Source organism: Salmo trutta, chromosome 24, assembly GCF_901001165.1.
Source record: "Salmo trutta chromosome 24, fSalTru1.1, whole genome shotgun sequence".
NCBI lineage: Eukaryota > Metazoa > Chordata > Actinopteri > Salmoniformes > Salmonidae > Salmo > Salmo trutta.
This window is the reverse complement of record NC_042980.1, coordinates 48,148,946-48,168,503: the sequence shown is the minus strand read 5'-3', so window position 1 is coordinate 48,168,503 and position 19,558 is coordinate 48,148,946. Positions and strand designations below refer to the sequence as shown.

The 19,558-nt window shown below is 46.0% G+C and overlaps 3 protein-coding genes across 4 annotated transcripts in view; all 3 read left to right on the top strand.

The window, feature by feature from the left end:
- Positions 1 to 77: 77 nt before the first annotated feature.
- On the top strand, positions 78 to 11,155 carry LOC115160574 (putative uncharacterized protein ENSP00000383309). Its single transcript, XM_029710733.1, has 3 exons — positions 78 to 140; positions 9,035 to 10,603; positions 11,090 to 11,155. Exons 1-3 carry the CDS (start codon positions 78 to 80, stop codon positions 11,153 to 11,155), a joined length of 1,698 nt encoding a protein of 565 aa, XP_029566593.1.
- A 783-nt stretch (positions 11,156 to 11,938) lies between these two features.
- Positions 11,939 to 15,485, top strand: LOC115161416 (tubulin alpha chain). The gene is made up of 4 exons (XM_029712388.1): positions 11,939 to 12,068; positions 13,531 to 13,753; positions 13,938 to 14,086; positions 14,350 to 15,485. The coding sequence occupies exons 1-4, from the start codon at positions 12,066 to 12,068 to the stop codon at positions 15,325 to 15,327; spliced, it is 1,353 nt and encodes a 450-aa protein (XP_029568248.1). The 5' UTR covers positions 11,939 to 12,065; the 3' UTR covers positions 15,328 to 15,485.
- Positions 15,486 to 16,661: 1,176 nt separating this feature from the next.
- Positions 16,662 to 19,558, top strand: part of dnajb2 (DnaJ heat shock protein family (Hsp40) member B2) — a 36,231-nt gene continuing 33,334 nt past the window's right edge. For both annotated transcript variants that reach the window (XM_029712398.1, XM_029712397.1), the window contains exon 1: positions 16,662 to 16,965. The gene's annotated coding sequence lies outside the window, so the exon portion shown is untranslated. The remainder of the gene's footprint in view (positions 16,966 to 19,558) is intronic.

Below are 19,558 nucleotides of genomic sequence, written 5' to 3'. Positions count from 1 at the left end.
CACCATCGTAGCTCTGCCCACGTAAGCCAGACATGGGCAAATTGAGCCTCAACAACACAACAGTTCCCACTTTCGCAATGCCCTCGCCTGTTGTCTCTGACACCCTGTACAATGCCCTCGCCTGTTGTCTCCGACACCCTGTACAATGCCCTCGCCTGTTGTCTCTGACACCCTGTACAATGCCCTCGCCTGTTGTCTCCGACACCCTGTACAATGCCCTCGCCTGTTGTCTCCGACACCCTGTACAATGCCCTCGCCTGTTGTCTCCGACACCCTGTACAATGCCCTCGCCTGTTGTCTCTGACACCCTGTATAGCACAATAAACTCCTCGTGAGGGACAAGGTCATGGTCAACATAACGCAGGCTGACACTCTCCTGTTCACCACCAGAGACATCTTTAGTACCATCAACAATTACTGAAAATTGTACAATCGGAAGAGACCTAATCTCAGCTGCAATGCCTCGAATGACTGTATTGGCCATGATGTTCAGAATTTCATTCTGTGCTTTGGGGCCTGTGTACATTGTTGGTACGCTCTGTTAACCACTTCAGTAAAATGAGATCATCCTCTTCTGGCCTAAGTTTCAAAAGCTGGTATAAATTCCCACTGTCATCCGTGTGGCCTCTAAAGGCTTGTCCCTGTTTTACTACATGCCGCGCCGAACTAACAACTTTCATCAAGCAATCAATGCCTTGCGTCCTCCTGCTGTTTACCCCACACGCTGGATAACTGGACACTGATTGGATTTAGCTGGTGTTCCGTTAACAGTTACAAAGTGGCAGTGGGTTTGGCAGTTTTGATGTGCTGTGAATTTTTCAATGGCTTTTCTCCAGTTCTTAAATCCTGCACTAATGAAGGCAAGCATCTGCTCTTTGGCCAAAAGATGGCTGGCTTGAAAACCCTTGGCTACAGTGAAAACACAACACTCCTTTTGTTGATGGATTATAATGTAACCAGGGGAAATCGTGAAACCATCTCTCTTGAAACCTCAACACTCTGTTTGCAAGAGTTTGCGGTTCTATAAATTGTGGGTGTGGCTGATATGGGTTTGTGCCATCACTGAGGTAACTGGACAATGCTGTGCCACTGTCCCTTATACTGGTGCTGCTGGCAACAAGGGTTACACCTGGTCCTGCCGTGGCTGTGACACTGTCCTCTGAAGTCTCTCTCCCTGGCTCTTTCCCTTTCACCACCCTCACTGACTCACAGTCTGTCTCCTAGAAAAGAAATAAGGTGTTTGTCGTACTCCTAACTACCGGTACCCAAAACTACACAATTAATCACAACAGCAATACCATTGCCTTTAACAAATCTTAGTTCAGTCACCAGTTTAAGTTCAGAGTGGGAGTATCCATGGCATTTTCCAATTATGTCCCTATTTTACAAGTCCAAAAAAATGGAGAACCTTTCATAATGTTGCCAAACAAAGACTCAACAAACTTACCTGAGACTCCCTGTCTCTGCCAGTCTGTCCCTGCATATCTGTCCCCAACTCTGCTGTCTGTGTGCCATCTGTTGCCTGCTCTGCCTAATGACATCATTGTGAAACATTTCCATTAGCATTTCAATTCTTTCTTATGAACATTTTATCAACTAGTCTTTGAGATATTAGGCTACTTGGGTTCTTACTTTGCGTTTTGGTATACTGAAAAATACTCTGATGTCCGTCTTTTTTCTGCCATTTTTCTTCCAGGCTGGCTGGCTGGCTGGCTACACACACACAGTGTGTAGGTTATTTACAGTAGGAGATGGGCTTCTATCTTATCTTCTATCATTCTATATGGGCTTCGATCTAAAAGGTAGCTAGCAAATGTGAAACGGATTGCAGTGACAAGAGTTGCCAGCTGTATGAGTTCACCATTTACACAACATATGCTGCAACCTTCTGTAATTTTAATATAGTTTGTTTCATATTGGCTGGCTTCCAACAATAGCTGAATTTGCAAAGCTAGCGAGCACCAATTCCGTTTCAGTGGTGTTTGCTATAATCTTTGCTACCCGGGTTAAATAAAGGTGAAATAAAATAAAATTTAAAAAAGTTCCCTAACGACAATTTAGCTTTTGCAACGAGACCATTAAATATATTTAAGACAATGGTAGAAGAGAGTGTAGTTCTGTTCAGTTTGGACTTCAGTTTATCGCTAACCTTATCACAGGGATGTCAATGGATTTAGTGCAATTCATGTTGAAAACAATTTCCAATTGGCTGGCTGTAATCAACAGAATCAGAATTAAGTATACAGTATCAAATACCTGTGGTGATTTATGGGCCTTCTAGCAGCTCCATGAGTTACAGGCCTTCTAACAGCTCCATGAGTTACAGGCCTTCTAACAGCTCCATGAGTTACAGGCCTTCTAACAGCTCCATGAGTTACAGACCTTCTAACAGCTCCATGAGTTACAGGCCTTCTAACAGCTCCATGAGTTACAGACCTTCTAACAGCTCCATGAGTTACAGGCCTTCTAACAGCTCCATGAGTTACAGACCTTCTAACAGCTCCATGAGTTACAGGCCTTCTAACAGCTCCATGAGTTACAGGCCTTCTAACAGCTCCATGAGTTACAGGCCATCTAACAGCTCCATGAGTTACAGGCCTTCTAACAGCTCCATGAGTTACAGGCCTTCTAACAGCTCCATGAGTTACATCCATCAACTACATCCATCATCTACATCCATCAACTACATCCATCATCTACATCCATCAACTACATCCATCATCTACATCCATCACCTACATCCGTCAACTACATCCATCAACTACATCCATCATCTACATCCTACATCCATCATCTACATCCATCAACTTCATCCATCATCTACATCCTACATCCATCATCTACATCCTACATCCATCATCTACATCCATCATCTACATCTACATCCATCAACTACATCCATCAACTACATCTACATCCATCACCTACATCCATCATCTACATCCATCATCTACATCTACATCCATCACCTACATCCTACATCCATCAACTACATCCATCACCTACATCCATCAACTACATCCATCATCTACATCCATCATCTACATCTACATCCATCACCTACATCCATCACCTACATTTAACATTTACATTTAAGTCATTTAGCAGACGCTCTTATCCAGAGCGACTTACAAATTGGTACATTCGCCTTATGATATCCAGTGGAACAACCACTTTACAATAGTGCATCTAAATCTTTTAGGGGGGGTTAGAAGGATTACTTTATGTTATCCTAGGTTTTCCTTGAAGAAGTGGGATTTCAGGTGTCTCCGGAAGGTGGTGATTGACTCCGCTGTCCTGGCGTCGTGAGGGAGCTTGTTCCACCATTGGGGTGCCAGAGCAGCGAACAGTTTTGACTGGGCTGAGCGGGAACTGTGCTTCCTCAGAGGTAGGGAGGCGAGCAGGCCAGAGGTGGATGAACGCAGTGCCCTTGCTTGGGTGTAGGGCCTGATCAGAGCCTGAAGGTACAGAGGTGCCGTTCCCCTCACAGCTCCGTAGGCAAGCACCATGGTCTTGTAGCGGATGCGAGCTTCAACTGGAAGCCAGTGGAGAGAGCGGAGGAGCGGGGTGACGTGAGAGAACTTGGGAAGGTTGAACACCAGACGGGCTGCGGCGTTCTGGATGAGTTGTAGGGGTTTAATGGCACAGGCAGGGAGCCCAGCCAACAGCGAGTTGCAGTAATCCAGACGGGAGATGACAAGTGCCTGGATTAGGACCTGCGCCGCTTCCTGTGTGAGGCAGGGTCGTACTCTGCGAATGTTGTAGAGCATGAACCTACAGGATCGGGTCACCGCCTTGATGTTAGTGGAGAACGACAGGGTGTTGTCCAGGGTCACGCCAAGGTTCTTAGCACTCTGGGAGGAGGACACAATGGAGTTGTCAACCGTGATGGCGAGATCATGGAACGGGCAGTCCTTCCCCGGGAGGAAGAGCAGCTCCGTCTTGCCGAGGTTCAGCTTGAGGTGGTGATCCGTCATCCACACTGATATGTCTGCCAGACATGCAGAGATGCGATTCGCCACCTGGTTATCAGAAGGGGGAAAGGAGAAGATTAATTGTGTGTCGTCTGCATAGCAATGATAGGAGAGACCATGTGAGGATATGACAGAGCCAAGTGACTTGGTGTATAGCGAGAATAGGAGAGGGCCTAGAACAGAGCCCTGGGGGACACCAGCGGTGAGAGCACGTGGTGCGGAGACAGATTCTCGCCACGCCACCTGGTAGGAGCGACCTGTCAGGTAGGACGCAATCCAAGCGTGGGCCGCGCCGGAGATGCCCAACTCGGAGAGGGTGGAGAGGAGGATCTGATGGTTCACAGTATCAAAGGCAGCAGATAGGTCTAGAAGGATGACAGCAGAGGGGAGAGAGTTAGCTTTAGCAGTGCGGAGAGCCTCCGTGACACAGAGAAGAGCAGTCTCAGTTGAATGACCAGTCTTGAAACCTGACTGATTTGGATCAAGAAGGTCATTCTGAGAGAGATAGCAGGAGAGCTGGACAAGGACGGCACGTTCAAGAGTTTTAGAGAGAAAAGAAAGAAGGGATACTGGTCTGTAGTTGTTGACACCGGAGGGATCGAGTGTAGGTTTTTTCAGAAGGGGTGCAACTCTCGCTCTCTTGAAGACGGAAGGGACGTAGCCAGCGGTCAAGGATGAGTTGATGAGCGAGGTGCGGTAAGGGAGAAGGTCTCCGGAAATGGTCTGGAGAAGAGAGGAGGGGATAGGGTCAAGCGGGCATGTTGTTGGGAGGCCGGCCGTCACAAGACGCGAGATTTCATCTGGAGAGAGAGGGGAGAAAGAGGTCAAAGCACAGGGTAGGGCAGTGTGAGCAGGACCAGCGGTGTCGTTTGACTTAGCAAACGAGGATCGGATGTCGTCGACCTTCTTTCCAAAATGGTTGACGAAGTCATCCGCAGAGAGGGAGGGGGGGGGGGGAGGATTCAGGAGGGAGGAGAAGGTGGCAAAGAGCTTCCTAGGGTTAGAGGCAGATGCTTGGAATTTAGAGTGGTAGAAAGTGGCTTTAGCAGCAGAGACAGAAGAGGAAAATGTAGAGAGGAGGGAGTGAAAGGATGCCAGGTCCGCAGGGAGGCGAGTTTTCCTCCATTTCCGCTCGGCTGCCCGGAGCCTGTTCTGTGAGCTCGCAATGAGTCGTTGAGCCACGGAGCAGGAGGGGAGGACCGAGCCGGCCTGGAGGATAGGGGACATAGAGAGTCAAAGGATGCAGAAAGGGAGGAGAGGAGGCTTGAGGAGGCAGAATCAGGAAATAGGTTGGAGAAGGTTTGAGCAGAGGGAAGAGATGATAGGATGGAAGAGGAGAGAGTGGCGGGAGAGAGAGAGCGAAGGTTGGGACGGCGCAATACCATCCGAGTAGGGGCAGAGTGAGAAGTGTTGGATGAGAGCGAGAGGGAAAAGGATACAAGGTAGTGGTCGGAGACTTGGAGGGGAGTTGCAATGAGATTAGTGGAAGAACAGCATCTAGTAAAGATGAGGTCAAGCGTATTGCCTGCCTTGTGAGTAGGGGGGAAGGTGAGAGGGTGAGGTCAAAAGAGGAGAGGAGTGGAAAGAAGGAGGCAGAGAGGAATGAGTCAAAGGTAGACGTGGGGAGGTTAAAGTCACCCAGAACTGTGAGAGGTGAGCCATCCTCAGGAAAGGAACTTATCAAGGCGTCAAGCTCATTGATGAACTCTCCAAGGGAACCTGGAGGGCGATAAATGATAAGGATGTTAAGCTTGAAAGGGCTGGTAACTGTGACAGCATGGAATTCAAAGGAGGCGATAGACAGATGGGTCAGGGGAGAAAGAGAGAATGTCCACTTGGGAGAGATGAGGATCCCAGTGCCACCACCCCGCTGACCAGAAGCTCTCGGGGTGTGCGAGAACACGTGGGCAGATGAGGAGAGAGCAGTAGGAGTAGCAGTGTTATCTGTGGTAATCCATGTTTCCGTCAGCGCCAAGAAGTCGAGGGACTGGAGGGTAGCATAGGCTGAGATGAACTCTGCCTTGTTGGCCGCAGACCGGCAGTTCCAGAGGCTGCCGGAGACCTGGAACTCCACGTGGGTTGTGCGCGCTGGGACCACCAGGTTAGAGTGGCAGCGGCCACGCTGTGTGAAGCGTTTGTATGGCCTGTGCAGAGGGGAGAGAACAGGGATAGACAGACACATAGTTGACAGGCTACAGAAGAGGCTACGCTAATGCAAAGGAGATTGGAATGACAAGTGGACTACACGTCTCGAATGTTCAGAAAGTTAGCTTACGTTGCAAAAATCTTTTTGACCAAAATGATTAAAATGATACAGTACTGCTGGCTGGTGAAGTAGGCTAGCTAGCAGTGGCTGCGTTGTTGACTTTGTTTGAAAGTGTAGCTGGCTAAGTAACCTCGATAGTTTCAGTACTACACCTTATCATGATACAAAGGCAACTATGTAGCTAGCTAACATAACACTAATCAAGACGTTCCTTTGTGATGTATTTAGTTTCTACAATGCTGCTCGTCGGTAATAGTTGGCTAGGTTTGGAAATGGCGTCGCGGGGGACGAAAATAGCTGGCCAGCTAACCTCGATAATTACTCTAAACTACACAATTATCAAACTATGACAAACTATGACAAAGACAACTTATTGACTAAAATGACTAAAATTATACAGTACTGCTGGCTGGTAAAGTAGGCTAGCTAGCAGTGGCCGCGTTGTTGACTACATCCTACATCCATCACCTGCATCCTACATCCATCATCTACATCCATCATCTACATCCTACATCCATCATCTACATCCATCATCTACATCCATCACCTGCATCCTATATCCATCATCTACATCCATCAGCTACATCCTACATCCATCATCTACATCCATCATCTACATCCATCAACTACATCCATCATCCATCATCTACATCCATCAACTACATCCATCATCCATCATCTACATCCTACATCCATCATCTACATCCATCAGCTACATCCATCATCTACATCCATCACCTACATCCTACATCCATCATCTACATCCATCATCTACATCCTACGTCATCATCTCCATCCTACATCCATCAGCTGCATCCTACATCCATCAACTACATCCTACATTATCATCTCCATCCTACATGCATCATCTACATCCTACGTCATCATCTCCATCCTACATCCATCATCTACATCCTACATCCATCAGCTGCATCCTACATCCATCAACTACATCCTACATTATCATCTCCATCCTACATGCATCATCTACATCCTACGTCATCATCTCCATCCTACATCCATCATCTACATCCTACATCCATCCTTACATCCTACATCCATCCATCCATCCATCTTTGATGTAGCAAAATGCTTGTGTTCATAGCTCCAACAGTGTAGTAGTATCTAACACTTCACTACAATACACATTAATCTAAAAGTGAAATAATGGAATGAAGACAAATATAAATATTATTTTGAGCAATGGAGTGGCATTGACTAAAATACAGTACAAAAGCATACAGTATATACATATGAGATGAGTAAAGCAGTATGTAAACATTATTAAAGTGACTAGTGTTCCATTATTAAAGTGGCCAGTGATAACAAGTCTATATATATATGGGGCAGCAGCCTCTAAGGTGCAGGGTTACGTAACCGGGTGAAAGCCGGCTAGTGATGGCCATTTAACTATCTGATGGCCTTAAGAAAGATGCTGTTTTTCAGTCTCTCGGTCCCAGCTTTGATGCACCTGTACTGACCTCGCCTTCTGGATGATAGCGGGGTGAACAGGCTGTGGTTCGAGTGGTTGATGTTCTTGATGATCTTTTTGGTCTTCCTGTGACATTGTGTGCTGTAGGTGTCCTGGAGGGCAGGTAGTTTGCCCCCCGGTGATGCGTTGGGCTGACCACACCACCCTCTCGAGAGCCCTGCGGCTGCGGGCGGTGCAGTTGCCATACCAGGTGGTTATACAGCCCAACAGGATGCTCCAATTGTGCATCTGTAAAAGTTTGTGAGGGTTTTAGGTGACAAGCCACATTTCTTCAGCATCCTGAGGTTGAAAAGATGCTGTTGCACCTTCTTCACCACACTGTCTGTGTGGGTTGGCCATTTCAGATCGTTGGTGATGTGTACGCCGAGGAACTTAAAGCTTTCCACCTTCTCCACTGCTGTCCCGTCGATGTGGATAGAGGCATGCTCCCTCTGCTGTTTCCTGAAATCCACCCTCCCAGGGCCCTCATCTCCTCCCTGTAGGCTGTCTCACCATCCAATCATCCATCCAACCATCCATCCATCCTTACATCCATCCTTACATCCATCCCTCCTTACATCCATCCTTACATCCATCCTTACATCCATCCTTACATCCATCCAGTCATCCATCCTTACATCCATCCAACCATCCATCCTCACATCCATCCAGCCATCCATCCTATCATCCATCCAGCCATCCATCCTTACATCCGTCCAACCAACCATCCTATCATCCATCCAACCATCCATCCTAACATCCATCCAACCATCCATCCTATCATCCATCCAACCATCCATCCTATCATCCATCCAGCCATCCATCCTATCATCCATCCTATCATCCGTCCAGCCATCCATCCTATCATCCATCCAGCCATCCATCCTATCATCCATCCAGCCATCCATCCTATCATCCATCCAACCATCCATCCTATCATCCATCCAGCCATCCATCCTTACATCCATCCAACCATCCATCCGTCCTCCCCAGTTCCTTTGAGTTATTTTTCAAAAACGGTTTTAAGTCTCCCCACGTTAAAGTCTCCGCCCACAGGAAATGTTGCCTCTGCGGGAACGGTTTCATGTTTGTTTATGGCCCCATACAGTTCGTTGAGTGTCAAGGTGGTGTTGGCTTGTGGTGGAATGGATACAGCTGAGATAATTGGGGATGAGAACTGTCTTTATAGATAAAAAGATCTGCAGCTTACAATGAGGTATTCTATATCAGGTGAGAAAAAGCTTGAGATTTCCTTTAGACTGCAAGCAGCACACCAGTCGGTTGTTTATGAAGAGGCACTCACCCTTTGTGCTATGTTCATAGATCTCCACCAGGACGCCAGGCCGTCTACCAGGTCTCCACCAGGACACCAGGCCGTCTACCAGGTCTCCACCAGGCCGTCTACCAGGTCTCCACCAGGCCGTCTACCAGGTCTCCACCAGGACATCTACCAGGTCTCCACCAGGTCTCCACCAGGCCGTCTACCAGGTCTCCACCAGGCCGTCTACCAGGTCTCCACCAGGACGCCAGGCCATCTACCAGGTCTCCACCAGGACGTCTACCAGGTCTCCACCAGGTCTCCACCAGGCCGTCTACCAGGTCTCCACCAGGACGCCAGGCCGTCTACCAGGTCTCCACCAGGTCTCCACCAGGACGCCAGGCCGTCTACCAGGTCTCCACCAGGCCGTCTACCAGGTCTCCACCAGGACGCCAGGTTGTCTACCAGGTCTCCACCAGGCCGTCTACCAGGTCTCCACCAGGCCGTCTACCAGGTCTCCACCAGGACGGGAGGTCGTCTACCAGGTCTCCACCAGGACGCCAGGCCGTCTACCAGGTCTCCACCAGGCCGTCTACCAGGTCTCCACCAGGCCGTCTACCAGGTCTCCACCAGGACGGGAGGTCGTCTACCAGGTCTCCACCAGGACGCCAGGCCGTCTACCAGGTCTCCACCAGGCCGTCTACCAGGTCTCCACCAGGACGGGAGGTCGTCTACCAGGTCTCCACCAGGCCGTCTACCAGGTCTCCACCAGGACGGGAGGTCGTCTACCAGGTCTCCACCAGGACGCCAGGCCGTCTACCAGGTCTCCACCAGGACGGGAGGTCGTCTACCAGGTCTCCACCAGGACGCCAGGCCGTCTACCAGGTCTCCACCAGGACGCCAGGCCGTCTACCAGGTCTCCACCAGGCCGTCTACCAGGTCTCCACCAGGACGCCAGGCCGTCTACCAGGTCTCCACCAGGCCGTCTACCAGGTCTCCACCAGGCCGTCTACCAGGTCTCCACCAGGACGCCAGGCCGTCTACCAGGTCTCCACCAGGCCGTCTACCAGGTCTCCACCAGGACGGGAGGTCGTCTACCAGGTCTCCACCAGGCCGTCTACCAGGTCTCCACCAGGCCGTCTACCAGGTCTCCACCAGGACGCCAGGCCGTCTACCAGGTCTCCACCAGGCCGTCTACCAGGTCTCCACCAGGACGGGAGGTCGTCTACCAGGTCTCCACCAGGCCGTCTACCAGGTCTCCACCAGGACGGGAGGTCGTCTACCAGGTCTCCACCAGGACGCCAGGCCGTCTACCAGGTCTCCACCAGGATGGGAGGTCGTCTACCAGGTCTCCACCAGGCCGTCTACCAGGTCTCCACCAGGACGGGAGGTCGTCTACCAGGTCTCCACCAGGACGCCAGGCCGTCTACCAGGTCTCCACCAGGACGGGAGGTCGTCTACCAGGTCTCCACCAGGACGCCAGGCCGTCTACCAGGTCTCCACCAGGACGCAAGGCCGTCTACCAGGTCTCCACCAGGACGCCAGGCCGTCTACCAGGTCTCCACCAGGCCGTCTACCAGGTCTCCAGCAGGCCGTCTACCAGGTCTCCACCAGAACGCCAGGCCGTCTACCAGGTCCTCCCCCTCTCCTCTACACCATCCCTCTCCCCCCTCCCCTCCCCCATCCTCCTCCCCTACACCATCCCTCTCCCCTCCCCATCCCCCATCCCCTACACCATCCCTCTCCCCCCTCCCCTCCCCCATCCTCCTCCTCTACACCATCCCTCTCCCCCCTCCCCTCCCCCATCCCCCTCCCCTACACCATCCCTCTCCCCTCTCCCCTCCCCATCCCCCTCCCCTACACCATCCCTCTCCCCTCTCCCCTCCCCATCCCTCTCCTCTACACCATCTCTCTCCCCTCCCCATCCGTCTCCCCTACACCATCCCTCTCTCCTCTCCTCTCCTCTCCTCTCCTCTCCTCTCCTCTCCTCTCCTCTCCTCTCCTCTCCTCTCCTCTCCTCTCGCCTACACCACTCAGCCTCCTTCCCCAACCCTTTCCCCTCCCTCATCCCTCTCCCCTCACCCCTCCTCTCCCCTACCCCACCCCTCCCCCTTGTGTAGCCTCTCCATACCATCCCTCTCCCCTCACCCCTCCTCTCCCCTACCCCACCCATCCCCCTTGTGTAGCCTCTCCATACCATCCGGCTGTCTCTGACTTCATGAGAGCTAGAGCAGGGAGTGACTAGTCTGTATCACCCCATTCTACCACAGCCTCAGCTATGTCAGGACAATAGACCAATTGTTATCTGTCAACAACACAAAAAAAAAAGATTTATCTTCAATAAATTAAACCGATCTCTGACTATTATCATTTGAGGGTTATCCCACAAAAACTAATTTGGTTATGATCATTTACAATGAGGAAGCTAACGGCATCATCTTGTTTACATAGAAAGGTGCTGTTATAAAACCCTGTCTGCTATACAATTTATTTTGGTAATGAGGAGAGGAGACTGAGAATTCTTATTCAGTTTAACGTGTACTGTATTTTGGTTGTTGAAACAGTCAAGCAAACTGTGTTCGACAGGCAGGCTGTGTCAAAAAGCTTCACAGACCACACCCTATGTAGTACCTCCCGTAAAAGTGCCCCAGTGTCAAATTACAATAAAGGATTTGATTGGTGTGAAAACCTCCACACACATACGATATGCAAATATATATATATGTATATATATATATTTTTTACTAGATATTTCTATGCCACAAACTCAGTCCAGGAAGCTCAGTGCTATCTCACAGTTCAACACACATTAGTCTTCCCTGCCAGGAAGCGGACTGTCTCACAGCTCAATACCCACAATTCTTTTCTGCATAGAGAAAGTAAGACCAGTCAGCCTCTGTCTGTGTGAAGGAGGAGGGACTTGTTCTTTTCATACCAACGGTGTCTCCCGCCAACCAGACTCTGCTGTAGCTTCCTGCCTGTCTGTCTGCTTCCAGGCGTATATAAAAAACCCCCACCTCTTCCTTTCTCCTACAGTTCTGCCTTCTCTTCTGAATCCTCGACGTCAGCCTGTGAAGGAAAAGAAAACCAGACAAAATGGTGAGTGCTGACAGCTGACATAGATTCTTTCTTTCTGAAGGGAAAGCATATGGAGGATGGTGGTTATTCTGTTACATAAAGATCATATAATTCTCTGCATTTCCTCTTTTTTTATATGTATATTTTAGATATTATGTATACTACTGATAAGGGATAAATGTGATTTATTGTACATTTAGGTTAAAAAATATATAGATATATATTATGCAAAAATAAATCTGATAGCCATACATCAAATGTGAGTCAGATTTTTGTGTTTAACTGTCTATGTAATTAGTCATTGTTCTACTTGATCATAGACTATCCACTGTTTAGATTAGAAAATCTCAAATACCTTCTGGATAGAAACATTATTTTTCTGTAAAAATGTTTTTTTTTTATATGTTTTTATGAGATTTCTGCAATTGTGAGAGAAGGATGGAATGACTGAGTACAAAGGAGAACAGGGAGGAGCAGTCTGGGATGGTAGCCATTTTCTCTGTTGGGATTTTGAGAGATATCTCTTGCTGTAACACTGCAATGGGTGTGCAGCTGGACCGGACAGAGGAGAGGAGAGGAGAGGAGGGAATGAAAAAACAGAGTAGTGGGAGGAGTAAGGGGAGGAGTAAGGGGATGGACCACAGTAACAAGACACACCTTATCCTCTCTGGTCCTCTGCTCTTAAAGAGACAGGGTCATAAAAACGATAATTCGTCAAATGGCAGATAGAGGATTTGAAAAATGACGTTGGACATTCCTATGGGGGGGAAATAAATGGGGAAAGAATAGAATAGAGGCCGGAAATAAGGTCTGTGGTTAACACGGGTTTAAGGAGATCTGATACGTTTTGTTCTATGAGATCATATCAGCTAGTTAACACGACCTTTATGAATTATGAAGCCTTTATATGCTTGTTTTAATTACATAAATCCTTCAAAAAGGGATTATTATTTTAATCGAAAAAAGAACATCTCCTAAGCCACTGATCAGCATTTTCTATTTATATATATATATAAAAAACACATTAATTTGCACATAAGCTTTTGGCCAACGAGCCATGGTGGAATTAGTCTCTGTTAATAATGGCTACAAAAAGATGCCATTACTATTGATCTCTATTAGTGTCATATAGTCAAGATGGTGGTCACACTTTTTCGCCCAATCCAACCCGGGGATATTCTAGTGTAGCCAATGACTTTGCTTAAATGTAATTTTGCTTAATGAGTGACCATATCCCTCCTGTATTTATTTATTTATTTATTTATTCTTCAGATTTTACTTTCACTTTTAATAGGGATCTTAGAGTAATATATTGATGATTGTATTTGCAGCGATACAATAAAATCGAGACTGTCTGAAATGGATTTCAACTTTTTATTTGATCAATCCACTCCTTCAACACTCCAACTTCACTGTCTTAATTTACTGTCTGATTTGATTTAAGTTTCCATGTGTTTGATCTCTTGTACCTCCTCTCTTTCAGCGTGAGTGTATTTCTATGCATGTGGGCCAAGCCGGAGTCCAGATGGGCAATGCCTGTTGGGAGCTGTACTGCCTGGAGCATGGGATCCAGCCGGACGGACAGATGCCCAGTGACAAGACCTGTGGAGGTGGAGACGACTCCTTCAACACCTTCTTCAGTGAGACCGGAGCCGGAAAGCATGTCCCCCGAGCCATCTTCGTTGATCTGGAGCCCACTGTCATCGGTAAGATGAGACATCCTAGAGAAAGCCCATCTTTGAATGTGCTGTTTTAATATTCTGTCCGAAGATATTCTGAATATTCGGATATTCCAAACATTCAGATATTAGGATTTCCGAATATTCCGGATACTTGGATATTCTCATATTTGCAATATTCTGACATTCGGAATTTACCTTTGTCTTTCAGATGAGGTGAGGACAGGTACCTATCGCCAGCTGTTCCACCCTGAGCAGCTCATTACGGGTAAGGAAGATGCTGCCAACAACTACGCCCGTGGTCACTACACCATCGGCAAGGAGATCATTGACTTGGTTCTGGACAGGACACGCAAATTGGTGAGTCATCATTCTTGATAACGTAGAGTTCTAACTAGGGTTCTGCTAAAGGGACAAGGTTCTAGATGGGTTTTAACATGTTCAAAAAAGTTTATTTGTAGGGTAATAAGGTTCTACCTGGAACCAAAAGGGTTCCAGAATCTAAAGGGACAAGCAAAAAGCCCTTTATGTTTCTAGGTAAAACGGGCGAACAGGTTCTCCATTATATTCTTACTAATGTAACATCATATGTAATAATGTTATTGTACCATTTCTCCATTCAGGCTGACCAGTGTACTGGACTCCAGGGATTCCTCATCTTCCACAGCTTTGGAGGAGGCACCGGTTCTGGTTTCACCTCCCTGCTGATGGAACGTCTGTCTGTGGACTACGGAAAGAAGTCTAAACTTGAGTTCGCCGTTTACCCAGCTCCCCAGGTGTCCACAGCTGTAGTGGAGCCCTACAACTCCATCCTGACCACTCACACCACCCTGGAACACTCTGACTGTGCCTTCATGGTGGACAATGAGGCCATCTATGACATCTGCCGCAGGAACCTCGATATTGAGCGTCCCTCGTACACCAACCTCAACAGGCTCATTGGCCAGATCGTCTCCTCCATCACTGCCTCCCTGAGATTCGATGGAGCCCTGAATGTTGATCTGACAGAGTTCCAGACCAACTTGGTGCCCTACCCCCGTATCCACTTCCCTCTGGCCACCTATGCCCCAGTCATCTCAGCTGAGAAGGCCTATCACGAGCAGCTGTCAGTCGCTGACATCACCAACGCCTGCTTCGAGCCAGCCAATCAGATGGTGAAGTGTGACCCTCGTCATGGCAAGTACATGGCCTGCTGTCTCCTGTACCGTGGTGACGTTGTTCCCAAAGATGTCAACTCTGCCATCGCTGCCATAAAGACCAAACGTACCATCCAGTTTGTGGACTGGTGTCCCACTGGCTTCAAGGTGGGTATCAACTACCAGCCCCCTACGGCGGTTCCTGGAGGAGACCTGGCTAAAGTCCAGAGGGCCGTGTGCATGCTGAGCAACACCACAGCCATCGCTGAGGCCTGGGCCCGTCTGGACCACAAGTTTGACCTGATGTATGCCAAGAGAGCCTTTGTGCACTGGTACGTGGGTGAGGGCATGGAGGAGGGGGAGTTCTCTGAGGCCAGAGAAGACATGGCAGCCCTGGAGAAGGACTATGAAGAGGTTGGCACTGACAGCGTGGGAGAAGAGGATGAGGAGGGAGAGGAATATTAAAGTGTTAAACACACTAGGTGTTTGCAACCGTACATTCCAACACTGTTGGAGGCCTACACTTAACATGACGGCAACACATTCCCCACTGCAGTGTTAACAGTCTCTGCTACATCTTGTCAAGTTGTGTCAGGTTTCTCAATAAACGCATCATAAACCAACTCATCTGTAACTGTATGTGATTATTTTTAGTTTCAAAGATGATTATTATTGACTTTCAAATAAGCAGCTCGTAAGAACTCAAGCTTTGATAAGTGAAGGCTGCAGCTTCAAAGAACATTGTTTTATGTCATTGGCTGCTTGACTAGAACAGGTTTTATGTCTACTAGACTAGAACAGTCCTGATGTCTACCAGACTAGAACAGGTTTTATGTCTACTAGACTAGAACAGGTTTTATGTCTACTAGACTAGAACAGGTTTTATGTCTGCTAGACTAGAACAGGTTTTATGTCTACTAGACTAGAACAGGTTTTATGTCTACTAGACTAGAACAGGTTTGATGTCTGCTAGACTAGAACAGGTTTGATGTCTGCTAGAGTAGTACAGGCCTAGAAGGTATACAGTATAAGTCACACCCAGAGATGTTAGTACAACTACGAACACTATAATGTCACTCCACACACAGATTCCGATGGAAAAGGGACATAGATGTTTCATTTAAGGATTCTTAAAAAAAAAAAGCCTACTATGTTGGCTGCTTACAGAGTGTTCTACACATGGTCACTACGAAGAAGAAAATAATTTCAATATGAAATGTCTAAGCTGTGTTTTGATACTGCTCTGCATATTTCCATAAGTTTTCTTATAAGATGGGCCTTGTTACGGTTACAAACGACCATGTCCAGACCATAGGCTGTCCTTCTGCCATTTCTTCATCCAAGCCACTAGATGGCAACAATGACCACTGAAGGACTGTGAGTGATTCTACACTATCAACAGCCTGTGTGGAAATGACTCTTGAACTGTTGTTTACTTTTAGCATTACTGCTAAATCATCAAGAAATGTAGGAATTATGCTTCATTAAATCCTTACACGAAGCATTTTTGTATAATAAATCATGGAGTTTATATACCTGTCAAATTAAAATGTTTGATACTGTGTCTAATTCAGTTCAGTCTGGTATAAAGAGATTACGTTTAGTTATGTTCCCTTGAGTTGGAATAGTTGCCTAAATGCCGATATATATGTATATATGTATATATGTATATATATATGAGTAGTAATTGCTATGATCTCAGTGATCTGCAGACGGGACATGTCTCCCAGTGCAGCCCCCAGACAGAGCAGAGGGACGTGTAGTGGTAGAACACTGGCATGTTCTAGACGTTCTATTTTGCGCTCAGCTGATTGTGACGTGGTCGTTGTGGAGATATACCAGGAGACGGACAGGGGTGGAGGTGTACAGGGACTGCGGCGGTATGGTGCGGGCCAGGCCACACAGGAATACGGCCGTTCACTATACTTAGCTTTTAGACAATCTGAAAATATTCTACATTTCTTCCGTGGATAGTTGGACCCACCTTTGTTCGCCTGTCTCCCGAAGCGCATTCCAGAAGCTCTCCGTAATAATACATTTCCTATTTTTAAGAAGAGCGATTGAGACACCGAAAGCTGTTGCTGGTACTCCTAATAAAAAAAGGTACAGTAGGCTATCCATATTCATTATCCTTTGGCTTTTTGTTGTTGTTGTTGTTGTTGCGTGTGGACTTTCTGTCAAGTTATGTAGCCTACCCGTTGTCTTTCTCTTTCAGCTCGGTCCAAACAATATACATCGCCATTGCAATGTTCCGTTCTCCTACACGCTTAACATATTAGGCAATACTTACTTACAACGTGTCCACGTCTTAAAATTGAAACATTTGTCTAGTCTGAAACGCTCCAATTTTCAAGTGTTACATATCATTTAAATCTCACACCCTAGCTCGACGCGCGTGTGTGTGTGTGTGTGTGTGTGTGTGTGTGTGTGTTGGTGGCAGCTGTCATATGTCAGGTCTCTCTCGGGAGGAGCTGGAAATAACCAAATAATATTGTGTCGGGCTTCCAGAGAACTCAGAGGCACATTGCCAACCTTAGGGGGGGGAATACCCGTGGATGGTCACAGTCATTAGTTTACCTCACAGGCCCAATAACTGTCAGCGGTTTATTCTGTTGGTGCTGGAAACATTGATACGGGCTACATAACGGTCCATTCTGAATGATATCATTAGTCATTGTAGATGCATGAATCCACGAGTCATATCCCACCAGTTGAAGGCAAAATATACATTAAGGTTAAATAAAATAAAGAAACATAAACACTGTATTAATACAGTAATACGACTAGACTAGTATCCCACTAACAGTGTATTAATACAGTAATACAACTAGACTAGTATCCCACTAACAGTGTATTAATACAGTAATACAACTAGACTAGTATCCCACTAACAGTGTATTAATACAGTAATACAACTAGTATCCCACTAACAGTGTATTAATACAGTAATACAACTAGACTAGTATCCCACTAACAGTGTATTAATACAGTAATACAACTAGACTAGTATCCCACTAACAGTGTATTAATACAGTAATACAACTAGTATCCCACTAACAGTGTATTAATACAGTAATACAACTAGACTAGTATCCCACTAACAGTGTATTAATACAGTAATACAACTAGACTAGTATCCCACTAACAGTGTATTAATACAGTAATACAACTAGACTAGTATCCCACTAACAGTGTATTAATACAGTAATACAACTAGTATCCCACTAACAGTGTATTAATACAGTAATACAACTAGACTAGTATCCCACTAACAGTGTATTAATACAGTAATACAACTAGACTAGTATCCCACTAACAGTGTATTAATACAGTAATACAACTAGACTAGTATCCCACTAACAGTGTATTAATACAGTAATACAACTAGACTAGTATCCCACTAACAGTGTATTAATACAGTAATACAACTAGACTAGTATCCCACTAACAGTGTATTAATACAGTAATACAACTAGACTAGTATCCCACTAACAGTGTATTAATACAGTAATACAACTAGACTAGTATCCCACTAACAGTGTATTAATACAGTAATACAACTAGACTAGTATCCCACTAACAGTGTATTAATACAGTAATACAACTAGACTAGTATCCTTCTAACAGTGTATTAATACAGTAATACAACTAGACTAGTATCCCACTAACAGTGTATTAATACAGTAATACAACTAGACTAGTATCCCATTAACAGTGTATTAATACAGTAATACAACTAGACTAGTATCCCACTGACAGTGTATTAATACAGTAATACAACTAGACTAGTATCCCACTAACAGTGTATTAATACAGTAATGCAACTAGTATCCTTCTAACAGTGTATTAATACAGTAATACATCTAGACTAGTATCCCACTAACAGTGTATTAATACAGTAATACAACTAGACTAGTATCCCACTAACAGTGTATTAATACAGTAATACAACTAGACTAGTATCCCACTAACAGTGTATTAATACAGTAATACAACTAGACTAGTATCCCACTGACAGTGTATTAATACAGTAATACAACTAGACTAGTATCCCACTAACAGTGTATTAATACAGTAATACAACTAGACTAGTATCCCACTAACAGTGTATTAATACAGTAATACAACTAGACTAGTATCCCACTAACAGTGTATTAATACAGTAATACAACTAGTATCCCACTAACAGTGTATTAATACAGTAATACAACTAGACTAGTATCCCACTAACAGTGTATTAATACAGTAATACAACTACACTAGTATCCCACTGACAGTGTATTAATACAGTAATACAACTAGACTAGTATCCCACTGACAGTGTATTAATACAGTAATACAACTAGACTAGTATCCCACTGACAGTGTATTAATACAGTAATACAACTAGACTAGTATCCCACTAACAGTGTATTAATACAGTAATACAACTAGACTAGTATCCCACTAACAGTGTATTAATACAGTAATACAACTAGACTAGTATCCCACTAACAGTGTATTAATACAGTAATACAACTAGTATCCCACTAACAGTGTATTAATACAGTAATACAACTAGACTAGTATCCCACTAACAGTGTATTAATACAGTAATACAACTAGACTAGTATCCCACTAACAGTGTATTAATACAGTAATACAACTAGACTAGTATCCCACTAACAGTGTATTAATACAGTAATACAACTAGACT

Coding starts and splice junctions, on each gene's coding strand:
- LOC115161416 (XM_029712388.1), top strand. Junction 13,754..13,937: donor TCTGGAGCCCACTGTCATCG/GTAAGATGAGAC, acceptor TTTGTCTTTCAG/ATGAGGTGAGGACAGGTACC. Junction 14,087..14,349: donor TGGACAGGACACGCAAATTG/GTGAGTCATCAT, acceptor TTCTCCATTCAG/GCTGACCAGTGTACTGGACT.
- LOC115160574 (XM_029710733.1), top strand. CDS start 78: ATGCCCTCGCCTGTTGTCTCTGACACCCTGTACAATGCCCTCGCCTGT. Junction 141..9,034: donor CCTGTTGTCTCCGACACCCT/GTACAATGCCCT, acceptor CTATGTTCATAG/ATCTCCACCAGGACGCCAGG. Junction 10,604..11,089: donor AACGCCAGGCCGTCTACCAG/GTCCTCCCCCTC, acceptor CCCCTTGTGTAG/CCTCTCCATACCATCCCTCT.